Source organism: Chlorocebus sabaeus, chromosome 25 (assembly GCF_047675955.1).
Source record: "Chlorocebus sabaeus isolate Y175 chromosome 25, mChlSab1.0.hap1, whole genome shotgun sequence".
Lineage (NCBI taxonomy): Eukaryota > Metazoa > Chordata > Mammalia > Primates > Cercopithecidae > Chlorocebus > Chlorocebus sabaeus.
This window is the reverse complement of record NC_132928.1, coordinates 27580994-27604049: the sequence shown is the minus strand read 5'-3', so window position 1 is coordinate 27604049 and position 23056 is coordinate 27580994. Positions and strand designations below refer to the sequence as shown.

General features: G+C 42.9%; 1 protein-coding gene, 1 long non-coding RNA gene and 1 other non-coding gene across 5 annotated transcripts; all 3 read left to right on the top strand.

The window, feature by feature from the left end:
- Nucleotides 1-431: 431 nt before the first annotated feature.
- TIMM17A (translocase of inner mitochondrial membrane 17A) lies at nucleotides 432-14913 on the top strand. Of its 3 annotated transcripts, none has more exons than XM_073011642.1 (7): nucleotides 432-566; nucleotides 2317-2416; nucleotides 2544-2607; nucleotides 8324-8452; nucleotides 9809-9919; nucleotides 12024-12107; nucleotides 14030-14123. In XM_073011642.1, the coding sequence occupies exons 1-6, from the start codon at nucleotides 541-543 to the stop codon at nucleotides 12101-12103; spliced, it is 510 nt and encodes a 169-aa protein (XP_072867743.1). In that variant the 5' UTR covers nucleotides 432-540; the 3' UTR covers nucleotides 12104-12107; nucleotides 14030-14123. The 3 variants fall into 3 exon arrangements, with proteins under 3 accessions (XP_072867743.1, XP_072867742.1, XP_007987146.1); XM_073011641.1 differs by lacking the exon at nucleotides 12024-12107 and adding an exon at nucleotides 12288-12405 and having other exon boundaries at nucleotides 14030-14122; XM_007988955.3 differs by lacking the exon at nucleotides 12024-12107 and having other exon boundaries at nucleotides 467-566; nucleotides 14030-14913.
- A 3845-nt stretch (nucleotides 14914-18758) lies between these two features.
- On the top strand, nucleotides 18759-22612 carry LOC140710257 (uncharacterized). The gene is made up of 2 exons (XR_012091215.1): nucleotides 18759-20685; nucleotides 22168-22612. It is a non-coding gene; the product is annotated as an uncharacterized lncRNA (long non-coding RNA).
- On the top strand, nucleotides 20251-20384 carry LOC119619847 (small nucleolar RNA SNORA70). Its single transcript, XR_005236292.1, has one exon. It is a non-coding gene; the product is annotated as a small nucleolar RNA SNORA70 (small nucleolar RNA).
- Nucleotides 22613-23056: the final 444 nt, after the last annotated feature.

The following is a 23056-nucleotide window of genomic DNA, read 5'->3' as shown; positions in this document are numbered from 1 at the left end:
ATCGCGCCGCTGCACTTCAGCCTGGGCGATAGAGCCAGACTCCGTCTCAAAAAAGAAAAAAGAAAAAGAAAAAGAGAAAGAAAAGAAAAGGAAAAAGAAAAAGGAAGGAAGGAAAGAAGGAAGGAAGGGAGGGAGGGAGGCAAGGCGCGAAGGCGAGAAGAAAAGGAAAGGGAAGGGAAGGCGGAAGGGAAGCCGGAAGGGAAGGGAAGGGAAAGAAAGAAGCGTATTTAGGAAGTATCGCGTTGATGTCAGGCCACGGAACCTCTGGTGACCGGGTAGTGTAACTCCGTCTTTGGTAGCTCCCCGCCCACACAGCCGGGACCCGCGGCCTTCGAGGACATGGACAGGGCCAGTCTCGCCCCGTCGCGGCCAATGCCCCAACCACACGCAGTTCACAGGAGTCCTGGCTCCCATTGGCTGCAGCGGGAAACGGTGAACCAATCCTCATAGGCCTTAACGCCCTCCTCTCGGGGTCACTTCCGCCTCTGGGGTCAGGCTCCGCCCAGCTTGCCCGGCATCACTCGCGGCGTTGGAGTCAACATGGAGGAGTACGCGCGAGAGCCTTGGTGAGACTCACCGCTGTCTTTGCATTTCTCTTGCCCGCCTGCCCACTGCCCTCCTTCTCCCCTGTCCATGCTCCCAAGGTGCAAGCCAGACTCAACCGCAGCCTTGTCGACTTGGGCCTGGTAACTGTGGGCAGTGCAGTCTTTCACGGCCAGTCGGCTTCTTAGCCCTGTACCCACTACCTTCCCGGCCTCGTGAGCCTCGCTCTCCTAACCCATCACCCGTGTGATCCTGTGGTGGATGGTAGAGAGGTCCAGACTTGAGTTTGATAGAACCTTGGAACCTCCTCCCAACGCAGGGCATAATCGACCTTATGCGGGGCCAGTTATAATCCCCTCTGTTCGCCGAGGTGACCTTGGGCGCGTCCCTCCGTCTCGCCTTGCTCAGTTCCTGCGTTGAGGAACTGAAGAATAAGCATTTGAGGGAGTGTCATTCTGAGGTTTTACTTGTATCATGATAGGTGTCCGCAGAGCAAAGCATTTTAAATGAATGGAACATAGATTTTAGCCAAGGGGTCTGGATAAGCTTCTTTAGACAGTGGGGCCTTGTTTTTCTCCTTGGAATCCTTTCTTGGAGGTAGAGGGGGACAAAAATTACCTGGGAAATAGGAAGAGGTAATAGCCTGTGTTCTCCGAAAAGCCATGGACAGAAATTCATTCTTTCATCCAGCGTTTATTGAGTGTGAATAAACCAGACACATAGATAATTATAAAACGATGTAATTGCTGTCAGAAGTCTCAGGTTGCCAGAGTTTAAAGTTTCTGGGGTTATAAGTAAAAAATCAAATCTTGATATTTCGATTAATCATCTGTTTTATTGTGTAAGAGCAGCAACCAAGATGTCCTCAATTTGTGAAAGTGCCCAGGACCTTGAGTTATTACTCTGTTATCCTAGCCTTGAATTATTACTCTGCTTTCCTAGCCTTGTTGCCTGTTTCGTGTTCCCCTCTCTCCTAAATGGCATACAAAATACAAGTTTTAGGGTCTCCTGGCTCTTCAAACTTTTCTTCTTCAAAGCAGTTATCCTCCATTCTGGATTGTGCTCAGATATGGAGGACTCAGCACACTGTAAATAGCTGTTTGATGTAGTACAATGATACAGGTTAGCAGAGGATTAAAATATTTAACTATGTTGAGTTAGAGATCTTAGAAAAATAAGGCCGGGCGTGGTGGATTACACCTGTAATCCCAGCACTTTGGAAGGCCGAGGCGGATCACGAGGTCAGAAGTTTGAGACCAGCTTGGCCTATATGGTGAAACCCCGTCTGTACTAAAAATACAATTATTTGCCGGGCATGGTGGCACACGCCTGTAGTCCCAGCTACTCGGGAGGCTGAGGCAGGAGAATTGCTTGAACCTGGGAGACAGGTTTCAGTGAGCCAAGATCGAGCTATTGCACTCCAGCCTGGGTGATAGAGTGTGACTCCATCTCAAAAAAAAAAAAAAAAAAATTCTTAGAAAAATACTGGGTTTTCATTTACTAAATCATTAGGTAACCCCTTAACATTCAGTACGTATGTCCTGAAACAATATAATCAGTTACCTGGTTAGCTTTGTAGTCAAAACTGCTTTGATTTTTTGACTGCCCTGTTTGGTTACAGCATTTCCTCAAGTCATTTTATAGGCCAAATATTTATTGGTTGCAGTGGGTCCTGCAATATAATCTGTTCCATTATAATCCTTACTGTATTAGCAAAGATTTTATGGTTTGTGAATGAGAAACGTGGTCTTTTTTTTCCCCCTCTGTTCTTAGCCCATGGCGAATTGTGGATGACTGTGGTGGGGCCTTTACGATGGGTACCATTGGTGGTGGTATCTTTCAAGCAATCAAAGGTTTTCGCAATTCTCCAGTGGTAAGTGGGTGAATGGTCTTATTTTATCATCACTTGAAGTGTGGGTTTGATATTACTGGTGGTCCCATCAGTGGCTTAGAAATATACTTCTAATATATTTTTTGTTGCTTCTTTTTTTTTGTTATAGGGAGTAAACCACAGACTACGAGGGAGTTTGACAGCTATTAAAACCAGGGCTCCACAGTTAGGAGGTGAGCAGAATTTTCATTTTAAGTGAACTGTTTTTTTCTGTTTATTTGAAGATGGAGCTATTTTTATTTTTAGATTATAACAATTAATGATTTTAGTTTGGTCTAACAGTTTGTCACAAACATATATCCCTATAGTTTCTTCTTGATTTGTAGTTTGTTTGAAAAATTAACCTGAATTATGATAGCCATTTGAAAATCTTATCTCCGTCCTTCAGATACTCTGTGATTTTTTTTCCCGCTTCTCCAGAAGAAAGTGTGTTTAAAGCTCAGGTTTGAGGCTGGGCGTGGGTCGTAATCCCAGCACTTTGGGAAGCCAAGGTAGGCGGATCACCTGAGGTCGGGAGTTCAAGACCAGCCTGACTAACATGGAGAAACACCATCTCTACTAAAAATACAAAATTAGCTGGGCATGGTGGCGCATGCCTGTAATCCCAGCTACTCAGGAGGCTGAGGCAGGAGAATCACTTGAACCCGGGAGGCAGAGGATGCAGTGAGCCAAGATCACGCCATTGCACTCCAGCCTGGGCAACAAGAGCGAAACTCTGTCTCAAAAAAAAAGCTCCATCCTGGCTAACACGGTGAAACCCTGTGTCTACTAAAAAATACAAAAAATTAGCCGGACGAGGTGGCGGGTGCCTATAGTCCCAGCTACTCCGGAGGCTGAGGCAGGAGAATGGTGTAAACCCGGGAGGCGGAGCTTGCAGTGAGCCGAGATCCGGCCACTGCACTCCAGCCTGGGCGACAGAGCGAGACTCCGTCTCAAAAAAAAAAAAAAAAAAAAAAAAAACACGTCAGGTTTGTGAGTCAGGAACGATAGCTTCTGAGGTAACATAAAGCTGAAGAGAATTTGATCTGAAGGATTGGGGTTTCATGCAGGAGAAAACCAATCAAGCTGACTGGGCTGTTCTCTAAGGTTAGCTTTGGGACATTGTGCAGAGGTCATTGCAAAATTTGAAAAGATTCTATTCATTGTACTTTGTAAACTTGGTTATTCAGAAGCTGGGAAAAGGGAGGTGACAAAAAATGTTCGTAGATTATATTCACTTACAAAGGTATAGTCAGGGCTGGGTGCGATGGCGCATGCCAGTAATCCCAGCACTTTGGGAGGCTGAGTTGATGCGATAGCTTGAGCTCGAGAGTTGGAGACCAGCCTGGGCAGCATGGCTGCCCATTTCCCCAGAAAAATGCAAAAATTAGCCAGGCGTTGCGGCATGTGCCTGTGGTCCCAGCTAGTAGGGAGGCTCACAGGGACAGATCAGTTGAACCCGGGAGGTTGAGGCTGCAGTGTGATTGCGCCACTGCACTGCAGCCTGGGTGACAGAGTGAGACCCTGTCTCAAACAGCAACAAAAACAAACAGACAACACAAGGGTATAGTTAGATTGGAGAGACCGTATATAAGACATGAAAAAGACTTAATAATTCAGGCTTTCCTTAGAAGTTTTGGGTATCAAAATAATCTTCTCTTTGCTTTTCTTAACTCTCACAGTAATGAAGAAGTTAGTACTATTATTATCTCTCATTTTCCAGATGAGGAAATTTAGGCCCTGAGGGTTGAGGTAATGTTGTATCTTTTTCCTTTTTTTCCTCTGTAATAATTATCTACCCTGGAAAGTAATTAGTAACTAATTTCTGTTTTGGCGTTGGTGGTTATTGTGTTGTTCAAGAATGATAAGTGGTATTAAAAGTTCTCACCAAACCCTGAATCTCTAGTATATGCAGAAGCCATATAGGTTTTTGCTTGTTTTTTGAGAGGCTGCTTCTATCACCTTATGCATTTTCAGTAAGTTAAAATACCATCAGATAATTGTCACTGCCAAAAGAAACCTGTGAAGACATAACAACTAAATTATTGCTGGGCGCGGTGGCTCACGCCTGTAATCCCAGCACTTTGGGAGGCCGAGACAGGTGAATCACAAGGTCAGAAGATCTGAGACCATCCTGGCTAACGTGGTGAAACCCTGTCTCTACTAAAAATACAAAAAAATTATCCGGGCGTGGTCGAGGGCACCTGTAGTCGGGAAGCTGCAGCAGGAGAATGGCATGAACCTGGGAGGCGGAGCTTGCAGTGAGCCCAGATCCCGCCACTGTACTCCAGCTGGGGTGACAGTGAGACTCTGTCTCAAAAAATAAATAAATAAAACTAAATGTAATGTGGTACTGTGGAACAGAAAAAGGACATTATCAAACTAAGGAAATCTGAATTAAGTATGGACTTGAGTTAATAGTAATGTGTCAACCAGGCACAATGGCTCACACCTGTAATCCCAGTACTTTGGGAGGCTGAGGCAGTGGATTACCTAAGGTTGGGAGTTCAAGACCGTCCTGGCCAACATGGTGAAACCTCATCTCTACTAAAAATACAAAAATTAGCCGGTTGTGGTGGTGGCCTGTGGGTTATTAGCTGTGACAAATGCTCCATGCTAATGTTGATGTTGGTAATAGGGAAAACTGGAAAAGTTTGTGTTTTCTTACAAAGCAGGTGAAACAGAGGAAGGGTGAGTGGTGGTGTGAGTGAATTGGAATTACCCATTTCAAATCCTTGAGGTTAGCCTTTTTTAGGAAGCTATTGAGAAGTTTTTATGGTATTTTAAATTCTAAAAATACTACAATGGTTTTTTTAATTAATTTGGTGAGCATTTACTAAGGAATTCAGATCAAGGTGCAGGGACAGGCAGTATGGGAAAATCATAGTTGTGTTCTGAGAGGTATTATGTTTTCTTTTTTTTTTTTTTTTTTGAGATGGGGTCACCCAGGCTGGAGTGCAGTGGCACAATCTTGGCTCACTGCAACCTCTGCCTCCCAGGTTCAAGTGATTCTCCCGCCTCAACTTCCAGAGTAGCTGGAATTATAGGCACGCACCACCACAGCCTGGATAATTTTTGTATTTTTAGTAGAAACGAGGTTTCACCATATTGGTTAGGCAGGTCGCAAACTCCCTATCTCAGGTGATCTGCCTATCTCAGCCTCCCAAAGTGCTGAGATTACAGGCATGAGCCACCACTCCTGGCCTTAGGTCTTATATTTTCTTTCTTTCTTTTTTTTTCTTTTTTTGAAACAGAGTTTCACTCTTGTTGCCTAGGCTAGGGTGCAGTGACGGGATCTCGGCTCATGTCAACTTCCGTCTCTCTGGTTCAAGCAATTCTCCATCCTCAGCCTCCCAAGCAACTGGGATTATAGGCGCATGCTGCCTCTCCTGGCTAAGTTTCTTGTATTTTAGTAGAGATGGGGTTTCACTGTGTTGCCCAGGCTGGTCTCGAACTCCTGAGCTCAGGCAGTCCACCCGCCTGTGCCTCCCAAAGTGCTAGGATTACAGGCATGAGCCATCCTGCCTGGCCTAGGTCTTATATTTTCATAGAGAAAGTAAGATAGGATTTTGACATGTCCCTGTTACTCTTTGAGCACTTTCTTTCATTTTTGGAATAAGACATTTAGGCTCATCTTGTACTTTTCATGCCCTAGCTGTGGGCAGGGCAGCTTTTCCTGTCGTAGCCATTTCTCCAAAGAGCCCTGGTTCCTTTTAGTTGCGAATGGTATTTAGGGCCAGGAGTGGTGGTTCACACCTATAATGCCAGCACTTTGGGAGGCCAAGGCAGGAGGATGGCTTGAGCCCAGGAGTTCAACACCCTTGACAACTTAGAGAGAATGCCTCTCTACAAAAAAAGTTTTTTAAAGAAAGGAAAAATCAAGAATGGTATACAATCTATATTTCTGTATATCTATACATATTGAAAATCACAAGTTTACTTTGATATCTTGTATTTCTAATTCAGCCCCACAGGATTCATTATTTTCTTCCTTTTCATATGTATACCTGCCTTCTTAACCTGCTTGGGCTATGGTACCCCACAACAGGCTGCCCTTTGTCAGGGTATACTCTCACACTCCATGCCAGGCTGCATTCCTTGAGAATCTCTCTTGCTTAGGCTCTAAAACCTTGTTCTAGGCTGTCCAGGTGTGTACACATTCGCCTCATCTGGCTCTGGATCCTCACACCAGGCTACCCTTTCTGGATCTTCTCCTCATCCTGCTTAGACTCAAACTCTCTATTCTCATCAGTAGCCAAAACTTATTCTGGCAGTGATTTTCAGGGGAGGGCTCTCCTGAGATTTTAGGCTCTCGTGAGGAAATGGGAGGGTCTTGTCAGAAAATTTTAGTGAGGTAATTCTAATATACCTAGACATCATAGCTGTCTCCCAGGGCATAGAACTACTGAGAAGAAATAACTGGTTTATTTTTACATAGGATGTGATATCTAATATTGGACTAAAAATGAGGACGCTTATGCTATACTCCACTGGTACTATCCACTAGATTTAATTGATAATGTGAGAATTGGAAAAAGATCCTGGAGATGCTCTGGTTCAGACATTTGGTGGAACTCCATTTATTGCTCTTGTTAACACAAGTTACCTCCTACCCTAATATTTCAAAGGGTAAAGATTAAAGTGACTGCTTTGTACAGCTTTTCTTCTTTCTTTCTTTTCTTTTTTTGGCTAATCAAGTGGAGCAGTGAAAATGGAGACAACAAAGAAAGGACCAGCCACTTTTTTCTTTAATCCTATTAAATATAATAACTTTATATGATGCACGTCTTACGTATTCATTTTAGAAGACTTGGAAAATATAGAAAAACACAAAGGAATGAAATCATGTCACGTCTTCCAGAAATACTGACAATTAAAACCTTAGTGTTGTCTTTTTAGATTTTGTTTGTACTTGTATATGTATGTATGTGTGTGGGTCTTTGTTTATTTTGCGATACTGTTTTTGTATTTAGATAGAGTTTAAGTGCAAAGTAATCTGCTGATTTAAGGTTGTTTTAAATTCATATCTGAGGAATAAAGGATGGAAAGGCAATTTCCATCCCTTTGATGTTCCATAATTCTAGCTATTTATATCATTCATTTGCCCCTTCAGCATGTATTGGCTTAAACCTGAAATACATTCCAGAATAGCTGGATTTCTTTTGTTTTCCCATCGATAATTTTCATAGAGTAGATGCTCAATGACATATAATGAAGAAAGGCCAAAAATAGAGGTAAGTGAAGCTATGAAAGAAAAGGAAAAGGAAAGAGGAAGCAGAGTAGTTTGATTTTGTTTATTGCTACTTAAACCAGAGAGATAGGTTGTTCTGGAAAGGTGATTTGCTTGTTTTTACACATATGCAACCTGACTCTTTTAGGCTTGGCTTATTTCTTTTTTGTTTGTTTGTTTGAGATGGAGTGTCGCTCTTGTTGCCCAAGCTGGAGTGCAGTGGCACGATCTCGGCTCACTGCAACCTCTGCCTCCCGGGTTCAAGCGATTCTCCTGCCTCAGCCTCCCCAGTAGCTGGGATTACAGGTGCCCGCCACCACACCTGGCTAATTTTTATATTTTTAGTAGAGACAGGGTTTTGCCATGTTAGCCAGGCTGGTCTTGAACTCCTGGCAGCCTCCCAAAGTGCTGGAATTACAGGTGTGAGCCACGGTGCCCGGCTGGCTTATTTCTTTTAGGCTTTGGGCCATTGCTAATTTTCCAGCTGATACAATACAATCCAGCTTTATTCAAAAGATAAGTATTCTGACTCTTGTTCAGTGTTTATTCAAACTTGTGTTTGCATGTATTGAACTATAAGAGTTTTGAGAATATAGTGAGTGTTGTTTTTGACCATCATATTTTAAATGGAAGATGAAATTTAAATTAGTATTTGCTTGTTTCTTTTTATAATACAATAGGTAGCTTTGCAGTTTGGGGAGGCCTGTTTTCCATGATTGACTGTAGCATGGTTCAAGTCAGAGGAAAGGAAGATCCCTGGAACTCCATCACAAGTGGTGCCTTAACGGGAGCCATACTGGCAGCAAGAAGTAAGTAGTCATTATAGAAGTCACACTTTTTTGAAAACCTCATCTGCCTTAATTGAATGACATCTGTAATATATAAAACTGATTATTGACCAGGCACATTGGCTCATGATGGTAATTCCATCGCTTTGGGAGGCTGAGGCAGGTAGATTGCATGAGCCCAGGAGCTTAAAATCAGCCTGGGCAATATAGGAAGACCTGGTCTCTACAAAAAAAAAATTTAATTAGCTGGGTGTGTTGGTGCATGCCTATAGTCCCAGCTACTCATGAGGCTGAGGCAAGAGGATCCCTTGAGCCACCACACTCTATCCTGGGCAACAGAGCGAGACCCTGCTTCAAAAATAATAATAATTATAAAAAACGAGCATTGCTTAATTTGGCATAGCATAAATATACAGTATATGGTGATTTGAAAAAAAAAAGTAAGGGGATCTCTTTATTTGCAATATTTGAGAATAAGAAAGCATGGAATTCTAACCCATATATTACAGTGGTTGAGAGCACTTCAGGTCCCAGTTCTGCCATTAATTAGCTGTATGACTGGTCAGTTTATCAAACTTTATGCTATAATTTCTTCACCAGTAATCTGGAGTTAGTTAATAATTATACCTGCCATATAGAATTGTTATGAATAAGGAAGTTAGAACCATCTTCTGGATCCTCAGGACAGAGAGCAAACCAGAATTCCTTTGAGCTTAGTGGTTTAGACCAAGGGGTTTGCAAACTATTTCTGTAAAAGGCCAGATAGTGAATATTTTAGGCTTTGTGGGCTATGTGGTCTTTGTCATAGCTACCTAACTCTGCTGTCATAGCATGAAAGCAGCCATGGATAATACATAAACGAAACAGTATGGCTGTGTTTCAGTAAAACTTTATTTTTTTTCTTGAGACGGAGTCTCACTTTCACCCAGGCTGGAGTTCAGTGGCACAACCTCGGCTCACTGCAACATCCGCCTCCCGGGTTCAAGCAATTCTGCCTCAGCCTCCTGAGAAGCTGGGACTACAGGTGCCCACCACCACTTCCGGCTAATTTTTGTATTTTTAGTAGAGACGGGGTTTCACCATGTGGGCCAGGCTGGTCTCAAACTCCTGACCTCGTGATCTGCCCACCTTGGCCTCCCAAAGTGCTGGGATTACAGGCATGAGCCACCACACCTGGCCTTTCAGTAAAACTTTATTTACAAAAATAGGCAGCGGGTGGCCTGTGGGCGGCCGTAGTTTACTGACTCTGGGTCTTAGGCAGTAAGAGTTTGGGAATTGGAGGAGCATGTAGCCATATGGACAGTTCTCTTCTTTACTATCTCTTACAGTAAACTAGATTTCTGTAAAAAATAATCTCTTCGTTATTAATGTCTTCAGATGGACCAGTGGCCATGGTTGGGTCAGCTGCAATGGGTGGCATTCTCCTAGCTTTAATTGAAGGAGCTGGTATCTTGTTGACAAGATTTGCCTCTGCACAGTTTCCCAATGGTGAGTCTTCTTTTTGCTTAAAACTATAGCTCAAACGTTTTGGAATGGTTTTCTGATGTTAAGAAAGAACATACTTTGCCTGCCAAAATGTGTGGTATGTATTAATATGCTGTGGTTCATGAGGACTGTGATAATAGGTAAAAAATGAACATGTTACATTTAGCCACAGTAACAAAAATTTTTTGTATAAATTTGCTGTTGATCTTTCTTTATAGTACGTAGGGTTTATCAGTGCTCATGTATTGCAAGAAATGTCTGATCATTTTAAAGGGGCTTGAAGAATGGATCTGCAGATGTGTAGCAATGATGATGGTCAATTGACAATTTAGTATTGTATAGCTACATGCCAGACACTGTTTTATGTAGTGAACAGGACAGTCCCTGCCCTCAAGGACTTACATTCTGGTAGGGGGAGACAGACTAACACATTAACAGATAAATTAGCTTATTTTAGATAGTGTTGCTTGTTTTGAAGAAGAGAGTAGTGAAAAGTGACTTATATTTGGGAAGGTCACTTTAAGGTTCACAGGAGAAAATTTAGAATCTTAGAAAATTTGTTAGCCTGGCTAATTTTATATTCGTTTAATTCGTTGTCTGTTTTTCTTCCTATCTGATGCATAGGGTAATAATTAAATTGTGGGCTGAATGATCATTACATGGTTATAGAATGTGCTCTCAGCGATTAGCCAGGCATAATGGCTCACACCTGTAGTCCTAGCTACACAGGAGGCACGAGAATCAGTTGAACCTGGGAGATGGAGGTTGCAGTGAGCCGAGATCACACCACTGCACTCTAGCCTGGTCGACGGCGCGAGACTCTGTCTCAAAATGAAACAAAACAAAAAACTTCTGTCAAGATGGTCCATTCCTGTAGATGGTCCATTCGTGTAGTTCAGCTACTCAGGAGGCTACTCATTTGAACCCAGGAGTTCAAGGCCAGCCTGGACAACACAGCAAGACCCCATCTCTTAAAAAAAAAATTTTTCAGTGTCTAAATGAAAATATCCCTTGACAGTGGAAGTATGCAGAAAGATATTGTGAGGTGGCCAGGCACGGTGGCTCACACCTGTAATCCTAGCATTTTGGGAGGCTGAGGCAGGCGGATCACTTGAGGTCAGGAGTTTGAGAGCAGCCTGACCAACATGGTGAGACCGCATCTCTACTAAAAATACAAAAATTAGCCGGGCGTGGTGGCACACGCCTATAATCCCAGCTCCTCAGGAGGCTGAGGCACAAGAATCACTTGAACCTGGGAGGCGGAGGTTGCAGTGAGCTAAGATCACGCCATTGTACTCTAGCCTGGGTAACAGAGCAAGACTTTGTCTCAAAAAAATATATATATATATATATGTGTGTGTGTGTGTGTATGTATGTATGTATACATACATATATATACGTGTGTGTGTGTATATATGTGTATATATAGAGAGAATAATAGTAGTGAAAATTTGACCTGGCATTTGGGAAAGAAACATGCAGAAGAGTGAGACATGTTGAAAATTATTTTTGGAGCTTGGAAAACATTCAGCATGAAGTTAGGAATAGATCATACATCCCAATTTGCTTTGATTTCCCTGAGGCACCTAGCAAGAGATTCAGTATCTTTTTGGCACAATTTTCAAGTGCACTGCTTGTTAAATGCCAATGAGGTAATCTGGATGACCCTGCAGACCCTCTCACCTTCTGTTTGTTTTTCATTCCTTCTGAGTTAACACTCTGTTGGGATGGTCACTTTCCAATTTTGTTTTGACTGCCTCAGTGTGAAAGACTTTACATAAAACATCAAAAGAGTTCTATATTTGCAGAAATTCAGAAATGTATATAGCAAAAACTTAAATAGTTACATTGTCTCATAGAAATTAGCCTTGAGTACTTTGTTTTAGGCTTTTTTCCTGAGAGGGAATCTCCTTTTTATTTTATTTATTTATTTTAATTTTTTTTGAAACAGAGTCTCTGTGACCCAGGCTGGAGTGCAGTGATGCAATCTTGGCTCACTGCAGCCTTAACCTCCTGGGCTCAAGTGATCTTCCCACCTCAGCCTCTTGAGCAGCTGGGACTATAGGTGTGCACCGCCACACCCAGCTAATTTTTATGTTTTTTGTAGAGATGAGGTCTCTGCCCCTGATCCTGAACCCCTGGGCTCAAGCGATCCTCCTGCCTCGGCCTCCCAAGTTCTGGGATTAGAGGGGTGAGCCACCACGCCCAGCTGGAATCTCCTTTTGAGTAATTAAAACTCAGCATTTATATAGAAGCAGCCAGAAAGTGTTTCTGAAAAGCTGTGTAGGGGGGAATCTTTGAAGAGTTAATTATATTTTTCCAGTGAACTTACATGAAAATGTTTGTTTTTTGTTTTTTTTTTTTGAGACAGAGTCTCGCTGTGTCACCCAGGCTGGATTGCAGTGGCGCAATCTCAGCTTACTGCAACCTCTGCCTCAGGGATGCAAGTGATTCTTCTGCCTCAGCCTCCTGAGTAGCTGGGACTACAGGTGCGCGCCATCATGCCTGGCTAATTTTTTTTTTTGTATTTTTAGTAGAGACACGGTTTCACCATATTGGCCAGGCTGATCTCGAACTCCTGACCTCGTGATCCGCCTGCCTTGGCCTCCCAAAGTGCCAGGAATGTGAGCCATCACGCCCAGCGAAAAGTTTTTAAAACAGTGGGAAAAGAGTAGATAGAACTGTATTTAAATGGCAACAGTGATTTTCTTTGGCTTATCTTTTTTTTTGTTTTTGTTTTTGTTTTTTTTTTTGTTTTTAGAAGAGTCTTGCTCTCTCGCCCAGGCTGGTGTGCAGTGGCACAGTCTTGGCTCACTGCAACCCCCGCTTCCCGGGTTCAAGTGATTCTCCTGCCTCAGCTCCTGAGTAGTTGGGATCACAGGCACCCACCACCATGCCCGGCTAATTTTCATATTTTCAGTAGAGATGGGGTTTCTCCATGTTGGTCAGGCTGGTCTCAAACTCCTGACCTCAGGTGATCCGCCCACCTCAGCCTCCCAAAGTGCTGAGATTACAGGTGAGAGCCACCGTGCCCGGCTCCGGCTTATCTTTTTTACCCAGTTTCTTCTTAAGTTTTCTGTAATTAACAGATAATTGCATTTATAATGAAATAAAAATATATGAGTGAAACACTTTGAAAGCTTCAGAGAATTCTACCACTGCTCTCTTTCTCTCTTCCAGATATTTTTTAGTCTATTTCAGTTTTTCTTAAAGGAGAAAAGATTGATTCATCCCCTAAAAGTCCTTTTTTTTTTTTAAGCACTTTGTTTTTCTTAGTTCACAGGCTCTCCTGTCCCTTGAAAATGAAAACTGCAAGACTTTGTTCAACAGCAAGCTATGTGGTGTCTTCCCATTTCAGAACTCATTCCCTACTTAATTGGTTACATAAATTGGATTACCAAGTTCTCTTAAAACATGACTAAGATACTTATACTTTGTGAAAATAATTTTAAATAGCTCCTGAAAAATATGACAAGAAGTGGGAGAAACTCTTCTAATCTTGATATATGGCAGCTTGTTACAGCAATTGCTTTAAAAACTTGAAGTTTGCTTCTTGCTATAATTAATCTGTCTGACTTTGCTAGCATAGTGTTTGAGAACTGTTCATTCTGGAGCATAGCAAGCCAGTCTGTCATATGTTATACTAAATTTGAAGGTTCTCCAGTACTCTAATGGGAATTAGTTAGATCTATAAAGAAATTAGGGTTATAGCTATAATTTAGCATTTTTTTTTTTTTTTTTTTTTTTTTTGAGACGGAGTCTGGCGCTGTCACCCAGGCTGGAGTGCAGTGGCGGGATCTCTGCTCACCGCAAGCTCCTCCTGCCGGGTTTACGCCATTCTCCTGCCTCAGCCTCCGGAGTAGCTGGGACTACAGGCGCCCGCCACCTCGCCCGGCTAGTTTTTTGTACTTTTTAGTAGAGACGGGGTTTCACCGTGTTAACCAGGATGGTCTCGATCTCCTGACCTCGTGATCCGCCCGTCTCGGCCTCCCAAAGTGCTGGGATTACAGCATATTTTTTTTTGTTGATTGATTTACTCTCTATAGAGACTCATTCCTTTTAATTATATAATATTCAGGTGATTTTTAAATCCTTTTTATTTCTCACTTGCAGGTCCTCAATTTGCAGAAGACCCCTCCCAGTTGTCTTCAACTCAGTTACCTTCCTCACCTTTTGGAGACTATCGACAATATCAGTAGGACTTCTTTCCTAGGATTTCTTTAACAGAACGAGTTGTAGTTCGAGAAGGATTTCAGAAGATCAAGTTGTACCGTCTGTTTTTAAAACCATAGGTGGGACAGCTATGGCCAATAGGCTATAAAGAGACATTTAGCACTTTTTTCTATTTAAAGGAACAAGGGGGGAGGGGTGCTAAAAGATAATACATTTATTTATTCACACTTGAATTACATCTGTGATCAAAATAAATGTTTAAATCGCTAAAGGAAAATACAATAAGTGCTTGAAAGATGAAGGACCAAAGGGCCAAAAAACAGTAAAATATGATCATCATCTCCTTGGGGACTTCTCTGCCTGGTTTTGTGTGTTCTGCTATTCAGACAATAAAAAGCTGGTGGAACTTACTCTTTCTTTTAAGATAAGTTGTAGACTTCGACGTTTCATGCTCATGTACTTCAAATAATGCATGTTTTGTAGTTAGTCCCTTATCACTTGAAGTGACTTATGAGAATTATGCAGAGTCAACATGGATCATTTCACAGTGAGATGCTTTATGGATTGAAGGATATGGTAAAATATTTATACTTTACTTTGAAAGTAAAATATACTATGTCTTGGTTTTGAGGATATTGGATACAAAACTCTCTTCCTTTAGGGCTGCTGAGTCTTGATTCCTGATCATCAGAAATTTCACCAGAAACAACTTGCTTCCAATATACCCAATTCTATATGAAGAATTCATGGAGAGTGTACTGGCACTGGAAGAGTTTAGTGTTTCTTGTATGCTTGAAAATAAAATATGTACTGTTTTGAATGTGTTCCAAGTCCTCTGAAGCTGATCTTCATAAAGGATGTGTTTTGGGGTCTGGTTGGGCCTAGAAAATGGATGAGGACTTCAGAACAGGTCATTTTCCTGATAATATTGGAAGTGACATGCGGCCTTATAGGAGGCATGATGTTAGTTAATTCCACATTTGCCTACATCTGTGGGAAATGGAGAACAAAGCCATGTGGGTACTGTAAACACACGTTTATCTTTTGGCCCAGTGCCATACATATGGTAGGCATTTAATTACTGATTGTGTTTGGATAATTTGGGAATTTTTTACTGTGGTAAAATATATATAAAATAATACTTACTGTTTGTAAGTGTATAATTCAGTGGCATTGAAATACAGTCATAAGATTGTATAACAGCCATCACTATGTATACCCAAAATGTTCTCATTATCATAAACATAAACTGTGTTTTATTTTTAGAGACAGGGTCTTACTCTGTCACCCAGGCTGGAATGCAGTGGCACAGTCATAGCTTACTGCAGCCTCGAACTCCTGGCCTCGAACCATCCTTCTGCCTCAGCCTCCCACACACCATGCTGGGATTACAGGCATGAGCCACCATGTCCAGCCTTCACCAACATAAACTCTGTACTTGTTGAATAATAACTTCCCATTCTTTCCTCACTGCAACCGCTAGTAACCACAATTCGGCTTTCTGTCTGTGAATTTGCCTTTTCTGGGTACTTTATATAAGGGAAATCATAAAATACTTGTTTTTGGGTGTCCGTCTTAATGCACTTAGCATGTTTTAAGGTCCATCCATGTTGTAGTATGTAGCAAATTAATTTTTATGGCTGAATAATACTCCATAGTGTGCATATACCACATTTTCTTTGATGATCAGTTAGGTTGTTTCTACCTTTTGGCTGTTAAGATTTATGGTGCTATGAACATTGGTGTGCAGCTATCTGTTTTCAACTCATTTTTGGTTCTTTTGGATATACACAAAAGAGTGGGATTACTGAGTCATGTGGTAGTTCTAGGTTTAACTTTTTTTTTTGGTAAACAGAGTCTGACCGGGTGCAGTGGCTTACATCTGTAATCCCAGCACTGGGAGGCCAAGGCGGGCAGATCACAAGGTCAGGAGTTCGAGACCAGCCTGGCCAATATGGTGAAACCCCGTCTCAAATAAAAATACAAAAATTAGCCAGGCATGGTGGCGGGTGCCTGTAGTCCTAGCTACTTGGGAGCCTGAGGCAGGAGAATCGCTGGAACCTGTGAGGTGGAGGTTGCAGTGAACAGAGATTGCGCCACTGCACTCCAGCCTGGGTGACAGAGTGAAACTCTGTTTCAAAAAAAAAACAAACCAAAAAGACAGAGAGTCTTGTTCTGTTGCCCAGGCTGGAGTACAGTGGCATAATCATAGGTCACTACAGCCTTGACCACCTAGACTCAAGGGATCCTCCCGCCTCAGCCTCCCAAGCAGCCACTTACTACAAGTGTGCACCCCATCTCTGGCTAAGTTTACATTTTATAGAGATAACGTCTCACTATGTTGCCCAGGCTAGTCTCCAGCTCCTGGCCTCAAGTGATCTTCCTGCTTCAGCCTCCCAAAATGCTGGGGTTATGAGTGTGAACCACCATCCCCAGCCAAATTGTTTAATAAATATTCTAAAACTAAATTTGGTATACTAGAGTAGAGCTCAAGATAAAAAGTAAAAAAACTAAATTGTTTTAATTACTAAAATAACTGGAGAAACAAGCAGATTAGGAAGGAGGTTTTCCCTAGGTCTTTACTGGAATAGTGAAATTAGTTTCTCACTTTTAAGGTTGAAATGCCCATCAGAAATACCCCATCTGTTTTTCTTTGTATCTGACACCTTGTGCCAAATTGGCATACAATAGTGGATTACTTTTCTTTTTTTTTTGGAGACAGAGTCTTGCACTGTTGCCCAGGCTGGAGTGTAGTGGCGTGATTCCAGCTCACTGCAACCTCTGCCTCCCAGGTTCAAGCGATTCTGCCTCAGCCTCCCAAGTAGCTGGGATTACAGGTGCCCAGCACCATGTCCAGCTAATTTTTTTGTATTTTTAGTACCAACCGGGTTTCACCATGTTGGCCAGGCTGGTCTCGAACTCTTGATCTCATGATTCACCCGCCTCGGCCTCCCAAAGTGCTGGGATTACAGGCGTGAGCCACTGTGCCCAGCACTTTCTTCTTTAAATAGAGACAGGGTTTTGCCACGTTGCCCTGGCTGGTCTTAAACTCCTGGACTCAAACAATCCTCCCACCTTGACCTCCCAAAGTGCTGGCATTACAGGCATGAGCCACTGTGCCTGGTCGAAATAGTGGATTTCTGAATCAGGATTTGGAAGACATGGGTACAGCTGCACCTGCTATTGAAAGTGCATCTGTTTTCACATAGGAAATGTCTGCAAATTATGAAAGCATGGTCATAGCTCCACCCTGTGGCATGTTACTTTTAGTTAAAATTCATTGTCCAAATTCTATTCACGCCAGGCCCAGTGGCTCATGCCTGTAATCCCAGCACTTTGGGAGGCTGAGGTGGGTGGATCACTTGAGGCTGAGACTTGAGGTTTCACCATGTTGGTCAGGCTGATCTCGAACGCCTAACCTCAGGTGATCTGCCCGCCTCGGCCTCTCAAAGTGCTGGGAGCCACTGCATCTGGCCTCTAATAATAATAGTAATAATAATAAGATAATTCAATCTGTTAGATCATGGGTGAGACCTTGTCTCTACTAAAATTCAAAAAATTTAGCTGGGCATGCTGGCATATATTTGTAGCCCCAGCTGCTCAAAGGGGCTGAGGCAGCAGGATTCCTTGATCCTGAGAAATGGAGGGAGCAGTAAGCCGAGATCACACCACTGCACTCCAGCACACCACTGCACTCCAGCCTGGGCAACAGAGCAAGACCCTGTCTCAAAAACAAGAAAATTGACAATGGCTAACATCTTTAGCTAATAAGACAAATAATTATTGGATATTTTCCTTCCTTTTCCCCATGTTTTACATATTCTAGTCCTTTTCAGTGCATAAAGCTAGGAAATATGTAGTATATAATCCATGCACAGAAACTTCTGTTTATTTCTGTATGTGTCCTTGTGTTATAAAACAAAAACTAAGTCCCTCCAACTGCAATCTAGCACCACGGGATTCATTCTAGCTGTCTCTCTTAGTTGTAATAGCAAGAAACCTGGCTTCTCATTATAATAATTTACTCATTTGTTCAATCCTGGTTACATATATTTTGGAGTTAGTAAACCATAGCTCTGAGAAATGGATTTGCCAGCTATAATAGTGTTTGTACACAGTTGTTTTCAGTCTTCAGTATCTATTCAAAACATGTTCCAAAGCTATTTGGATAGATACTGTGTTTTATAACACAAGGACACAAGGGTGCATGGCTCACGCCTGTAATCCTAGCACTTTGGGAGGCTGAGATGGGTGGATCACTTGAGGCCAGGAGTTAGACAGGCACCAGCCTGGCCAACATGGTGAAACCCCGTCTTTACTAAAAAATACAAAAATTAGGCCGGGCGCGGTGGCTGAAGCCTGTAATCCCAGCACTTTGGGAGGCCGAGACGGGTGGATCACGAGGTCAGGAGATCGAGACCATCCTGGCTAACACAGTGAAACCCCATCTCTACTAAAAAAATACAAAAAAACTAGCCGGGCGAGGTGGCAGGCGTCTGTAGTCCCTGCTACTCGGGAGGCTGAGGCAGGAGAATGGCGTAAACCTGGGAGGCGGAGCTTGCAGTGAGTCGAGATCTGGCCACTGAACTCCAGCCTGGGCGACAGAGCGAGACTCTGTCTCAAAAAAAAAAAAAAAAATACAAAAATTAGCCAGGCATGGTGGCGCACGCCTATAGTCCCAGCTACTCTGAAGGCTGGGTCACAGGAATTGCTTGAACCCTAGAGGTGTAGATTGCAGTGAGCCAAGATCATGCCACTGCAATCCAGCCTGGACAACAGAGCAAGACCCTGTCTCAATAAAGGAAAAAAAAAGGGCCAGGTGCAGTGGTTCACACACCTGTAATCCCAGCACTTTGGGAGGTCAAGGCAGGTGGATCACCTGAGGTCAGGAGTTCGAGACCAGCCTGGCCAATATGGCAAAACCCCATCTGTACTAAAAATACAAAAATTAGCTGGGTGTGGTGGCATGCACCTGTAATCCCAGCTACTCGGGAGGCTGAGGCAGGAGAATGGCTTGAACCTGGGAGGTGGAGGTTGCAGTGAGCCCAGATCGTGCAACTGTACTCCATCTTGGGTGACAGAACAAGATTCCATCTCAACAACAACAAAAAAAGTATTCTCTGATCTGTTAATTACTGGGAGAGGTGTGTAACGTTTCTTACTCTGTTGGTGAATTTGTCCGTTTTCTCTTGTATTCTGTTAATTTTTTTATTTTTTGATACAGGGTCTTGCTCTGTTGCCCAGGCTGGAGTGCAGTGGCATGATCTTGGCTCACTGCAGCCTTGACGTCCTGGGCTCAAGTGATCCTCCCACCTCGGCCTTCCAAGTAACTGGGACTACATGTGTTCACCACCACGCCCAGCTAATTTTTGTATTTTTCTTAGAGACAGGGTTTCACCATGTTGGCCAGACTGGTCTCAAAATCCTGAGTTTAAGCAGTCCACCTGCCTTGGCCTCTCAAAGTGCTGGGATTACTGGCATGAGCCATTGTGCTCAGCCAATTTCTATTTTGTTTGTTTTGATACTGTATTATTAGATAGATAATACTCTAACATGTGAGTTAGAACACTAACAAGCAATTTATACCTAGGTATTTGTGAACTCCTTACCATCCCAGGTTTCTGCCTCCTCAACTTGAAGTAATACCATCCTGTCTTATTATTTCTTTTCCTTGAGTGTTTTGTTTTGTTTTGTTTTTTAGGTAAAGTCTTACTCTGTCGCCTAGGCTGGAGTACAGTGGCACAATCTCAGCTCACTGCAACCTCCGCCTCCGGGTTCATGTGATTCTCCTGCCTCAGCCTCCTGAGTAGCTGGGATTACAGACATGCACCACCACACCGGGCTAATTTTTATATTTTTAATAAACATGGGGTTTCACCATGTTAGCCAGGCTGGTCTCAAAGTCCTGATCTGGCTACCTCAGCTTCCTGAAGTGCTGGGATTACAGGTGTGAGCCGCTGTGTCTGGCCGAGTTTTTTTTTTTTTTTTTTTTTTAATTTAAACTACGTATTTCCCCATTTATTGGTTTATGAGTTATATACTGTCTTCAATTTATATTACTTAAGTGGTTTCCTTTAAAACTTTAACACAGATACTTAAGATCTCACATTTATTCCTACTCTCCATCTAATAATACAAGGAGCTTAGAATGCCTTAACTTCCTGCAGCCAATTAAGCCGACTGAGTTCCTTTCCTCATGGGGGCCCAGTGTGCAATGGCTGCAAACAGCAGCTTCCCTGGTAGTGATGCAGCCTGTTTGTTATATGGGTTGCTCTAAAGGACCTTGGAGACAGTCCTTTCAGATGGATGTTCATGTTTCTGACCTTGCAGTACCCCAGTGAGGCCCCAAACAGGCATGCGAGATGCCATTGGAAAGCCCCAGGGCACTGTGACCAGGGTTCACATTGGCCAAGTTATGTCCATCCGCACCAAGCTGCAGAACAAGGAGCATGTGATGGAGGCCCTGTGCAGGGCCAAGTTCAAGCTCCCCAGCTGCCAGAAGATCCACATCTCAAAGAAGTGGGGCTTCACCAAGTTCAATGCCAATGAATTTGAAGACATGGTGGCTGAGAAGCGGCTCATCCCAGATGGGTCAAGTACGTTCCCAATCGTGGCGCTCTGGACAAGTGGCAGGCCCTGCACTCATGAGGGCTTCCACTGTGCTGCCCCCTCTTAATATTCACCAATGAATTCTACTTCCTGTCCACCTAAAAAAAAAAAAAAAGCTTTCACTTCAATTACCCCTCTTTCTTACATACTTTAAGTCTGTTATTTTAGTTTTATCCTGATTCCCTCAAAAAACATTATTAGTATATTATTAGTGTTGTTTCTATACAGTTGTTTAAATTTATCTACTTTCTTTGCTCACTGTTCCTTTTTGCATCTCATTCCTTCCTTCAGTGATTCCTTTCCTTCTTGAAATCCTGGCCTGGCGCAGTGGCTCACACCTGTAATCCCAGCACTTTGGGAGGCCGAGGGGGTGGGGGGGCGGATCACCTGAGGTCAGGAGTTTGAGACCAGCCTGGCCAACATGGTGAAACCCCGTCTCTACTTAAAATACAAAAATTAGCTGGGCGTGGTGGCAGGTGCCTGTAATCCCAGCTACTCGGGAGGCTAAGGTAGGAGAATTGCTTGAACCCGGGAGGCAGAGGTTGCAGTGAGCCGAGATCGTGCCACTGCACTCCAGCCTGGGGGACAAGAACTAGACTTCATCTCAAAAAAAAAAAATTCCTTTAGAATTTCTTTAGGAATCTATGGATGGTAAATACTCTAAATTTTTATCTAAAAATCTGTGTTTTCCCTTTTTAATAGTTCATTTTTAATTTTATTTATGTTATTTTTATAAAGACAGGGTCTCCCTATGTTGCCCAGGCTGGTCTGGAAATCCTTAGCTAAAGAGATCTTCCTGCCTCAGCCTCCTAAAGTGCTGGGATTACAGGCTTGAGCCACTGCATGTGATCAAATAATAGTTTAGTTGGGTATACAATTCCAATTTGACAGTTGGTTTTTTTTTCCTCAGTATTTTGAAGATAATGTCTCTGGCTTGTATGTTATTAATGAGAGGTCTGCCCTTGGTCCAATTTCTTATTCTGAGACGGAGGTTCGCTCTTGTTGCTCAGGCTGGAGTGTAATGGTGTGATCTTGGCTCACCACAACCTCCGCCTCCCTGGTTCAAGTGATTCTCCCGCCTCAGCCTCCAGAGTACCTGGGATTATAGGCATGTGCCACCATGGCCGGCTAATTTTATATTTTTAGCAGAGACAGGGTTTCTCCATGTTGGTCAAGCTGGTCTTGAACTCCCAGCCTCAGGTGATCCACCCACTTCGGCCTACCAAAGTGCTGGGATTATAGGTGTGAACCACCACGCCTGGCCCCTTGGTCCAATTTCTAATTGCCATTCTTTTGTAGATAATCTGTCTCTTTTCTTTCACTGCTGTAAGATCTTTATGTCTTGGTTTTCTTCAATTTAACTAAAACATGTCTATAGATAGCTTTATTTTTATTTTTGCTTATAATTGTAACTTTAATTTTTTTTTTTTTTTTTTTTTTTTTTTTTTTTTTTTTTTTTTTTGAGACAGGGTCTCACTCTGTCACCCAGGCTGGAGTGCAGTGGCGCAATGTTGGCTCACTGCAACCTCTGCCTCCCAGGCTCAAGCAATTCTCCTGCCTCAGCCTCCCGAGTAGCTGAGATTACAGATGTGTGCCACTACTGCCCGGCCAATTTTTCGTATTTTTAGTAGAGAGGGGGTTTCACCATGTTGGCTAGGCTGGTTTTGAACTCCTGAGTTCAAATGATTCACCAGACTCAGCCTCCCAAAGTGCTGGGATTACAGGCGTAACCCACTGCGCTCGGCCCTGTAACTTTTAAATCTATAGAATTATGCCTTTCTATAGAATGGAAAATCTGTGGCTATTATTTTGAAATGCCCATCATATGTTACATTATAATCATTTACAAATAAAGAAAATGCATTGGGGGAGAGGTGGGTTGTGCCCACAGTGTCCCCTTTCTTCAATCCTGAATTCTCTGAATTCCTGAATCTCTCTGCCGTAAGTTATTACAGTACCTTCTACAGGCCAGTTCTGAGGCAAACTAGACACTGTGGGAGCCATGCAGGGAAGCACAAGTGGAAATGAGGTTCCTGGTATTCCTAGGAAGAAGTAAGGCTATTAGGGGAAATAATATAATTCCTAAAATCTTTTTTTTTTTTTTTTTTTTTTTGGATACAGGGTCTTGCTCTGTTGCCCCAACTGGAGTGCAATGGTATGATCACGGCTCACTGCAGCCTTGACCTCCCAGGCCAAAGCAATACCCGTACGTCATCTGAGTAGCCAGGACCACAGGTGTGCATCACCACACCCAGCTAATTTTTTTTGTTTGTTTGTTTTTGTTTTTGTTTTGAGACGGAGTCTCGCTCTGTCGCCCAGGCTGGAGTGCAGTGGCGCAATCTCGGCTCACTGCAAGCT

What these genes read in the sequence shown, in the direction of transcription:
- TIMM17A (XM_007988955.3), top strand. Translation starts at nt 541, where the DNA reads ATGGAGGAGTACGCGCGAGAGCCTTG. An exon ending in GAGTACGCGCGAGAGCCTTG is followed by an intron (nt 567 to 2,316) that starts GTGAGACTCACC and finishes CTCTGTTCTTAG; the next exon opens with CCCATGGCGAATTGTGGATG. An exon ending in GTTTTCGCAATTCTCCAGTG is followed by an intron (nt 2,417 to 2,543) that starts GTAAGTGGGTGA and finishes TTTTTGTTATAG; the next exon opens with GGAGTAAACCACAGACTACG.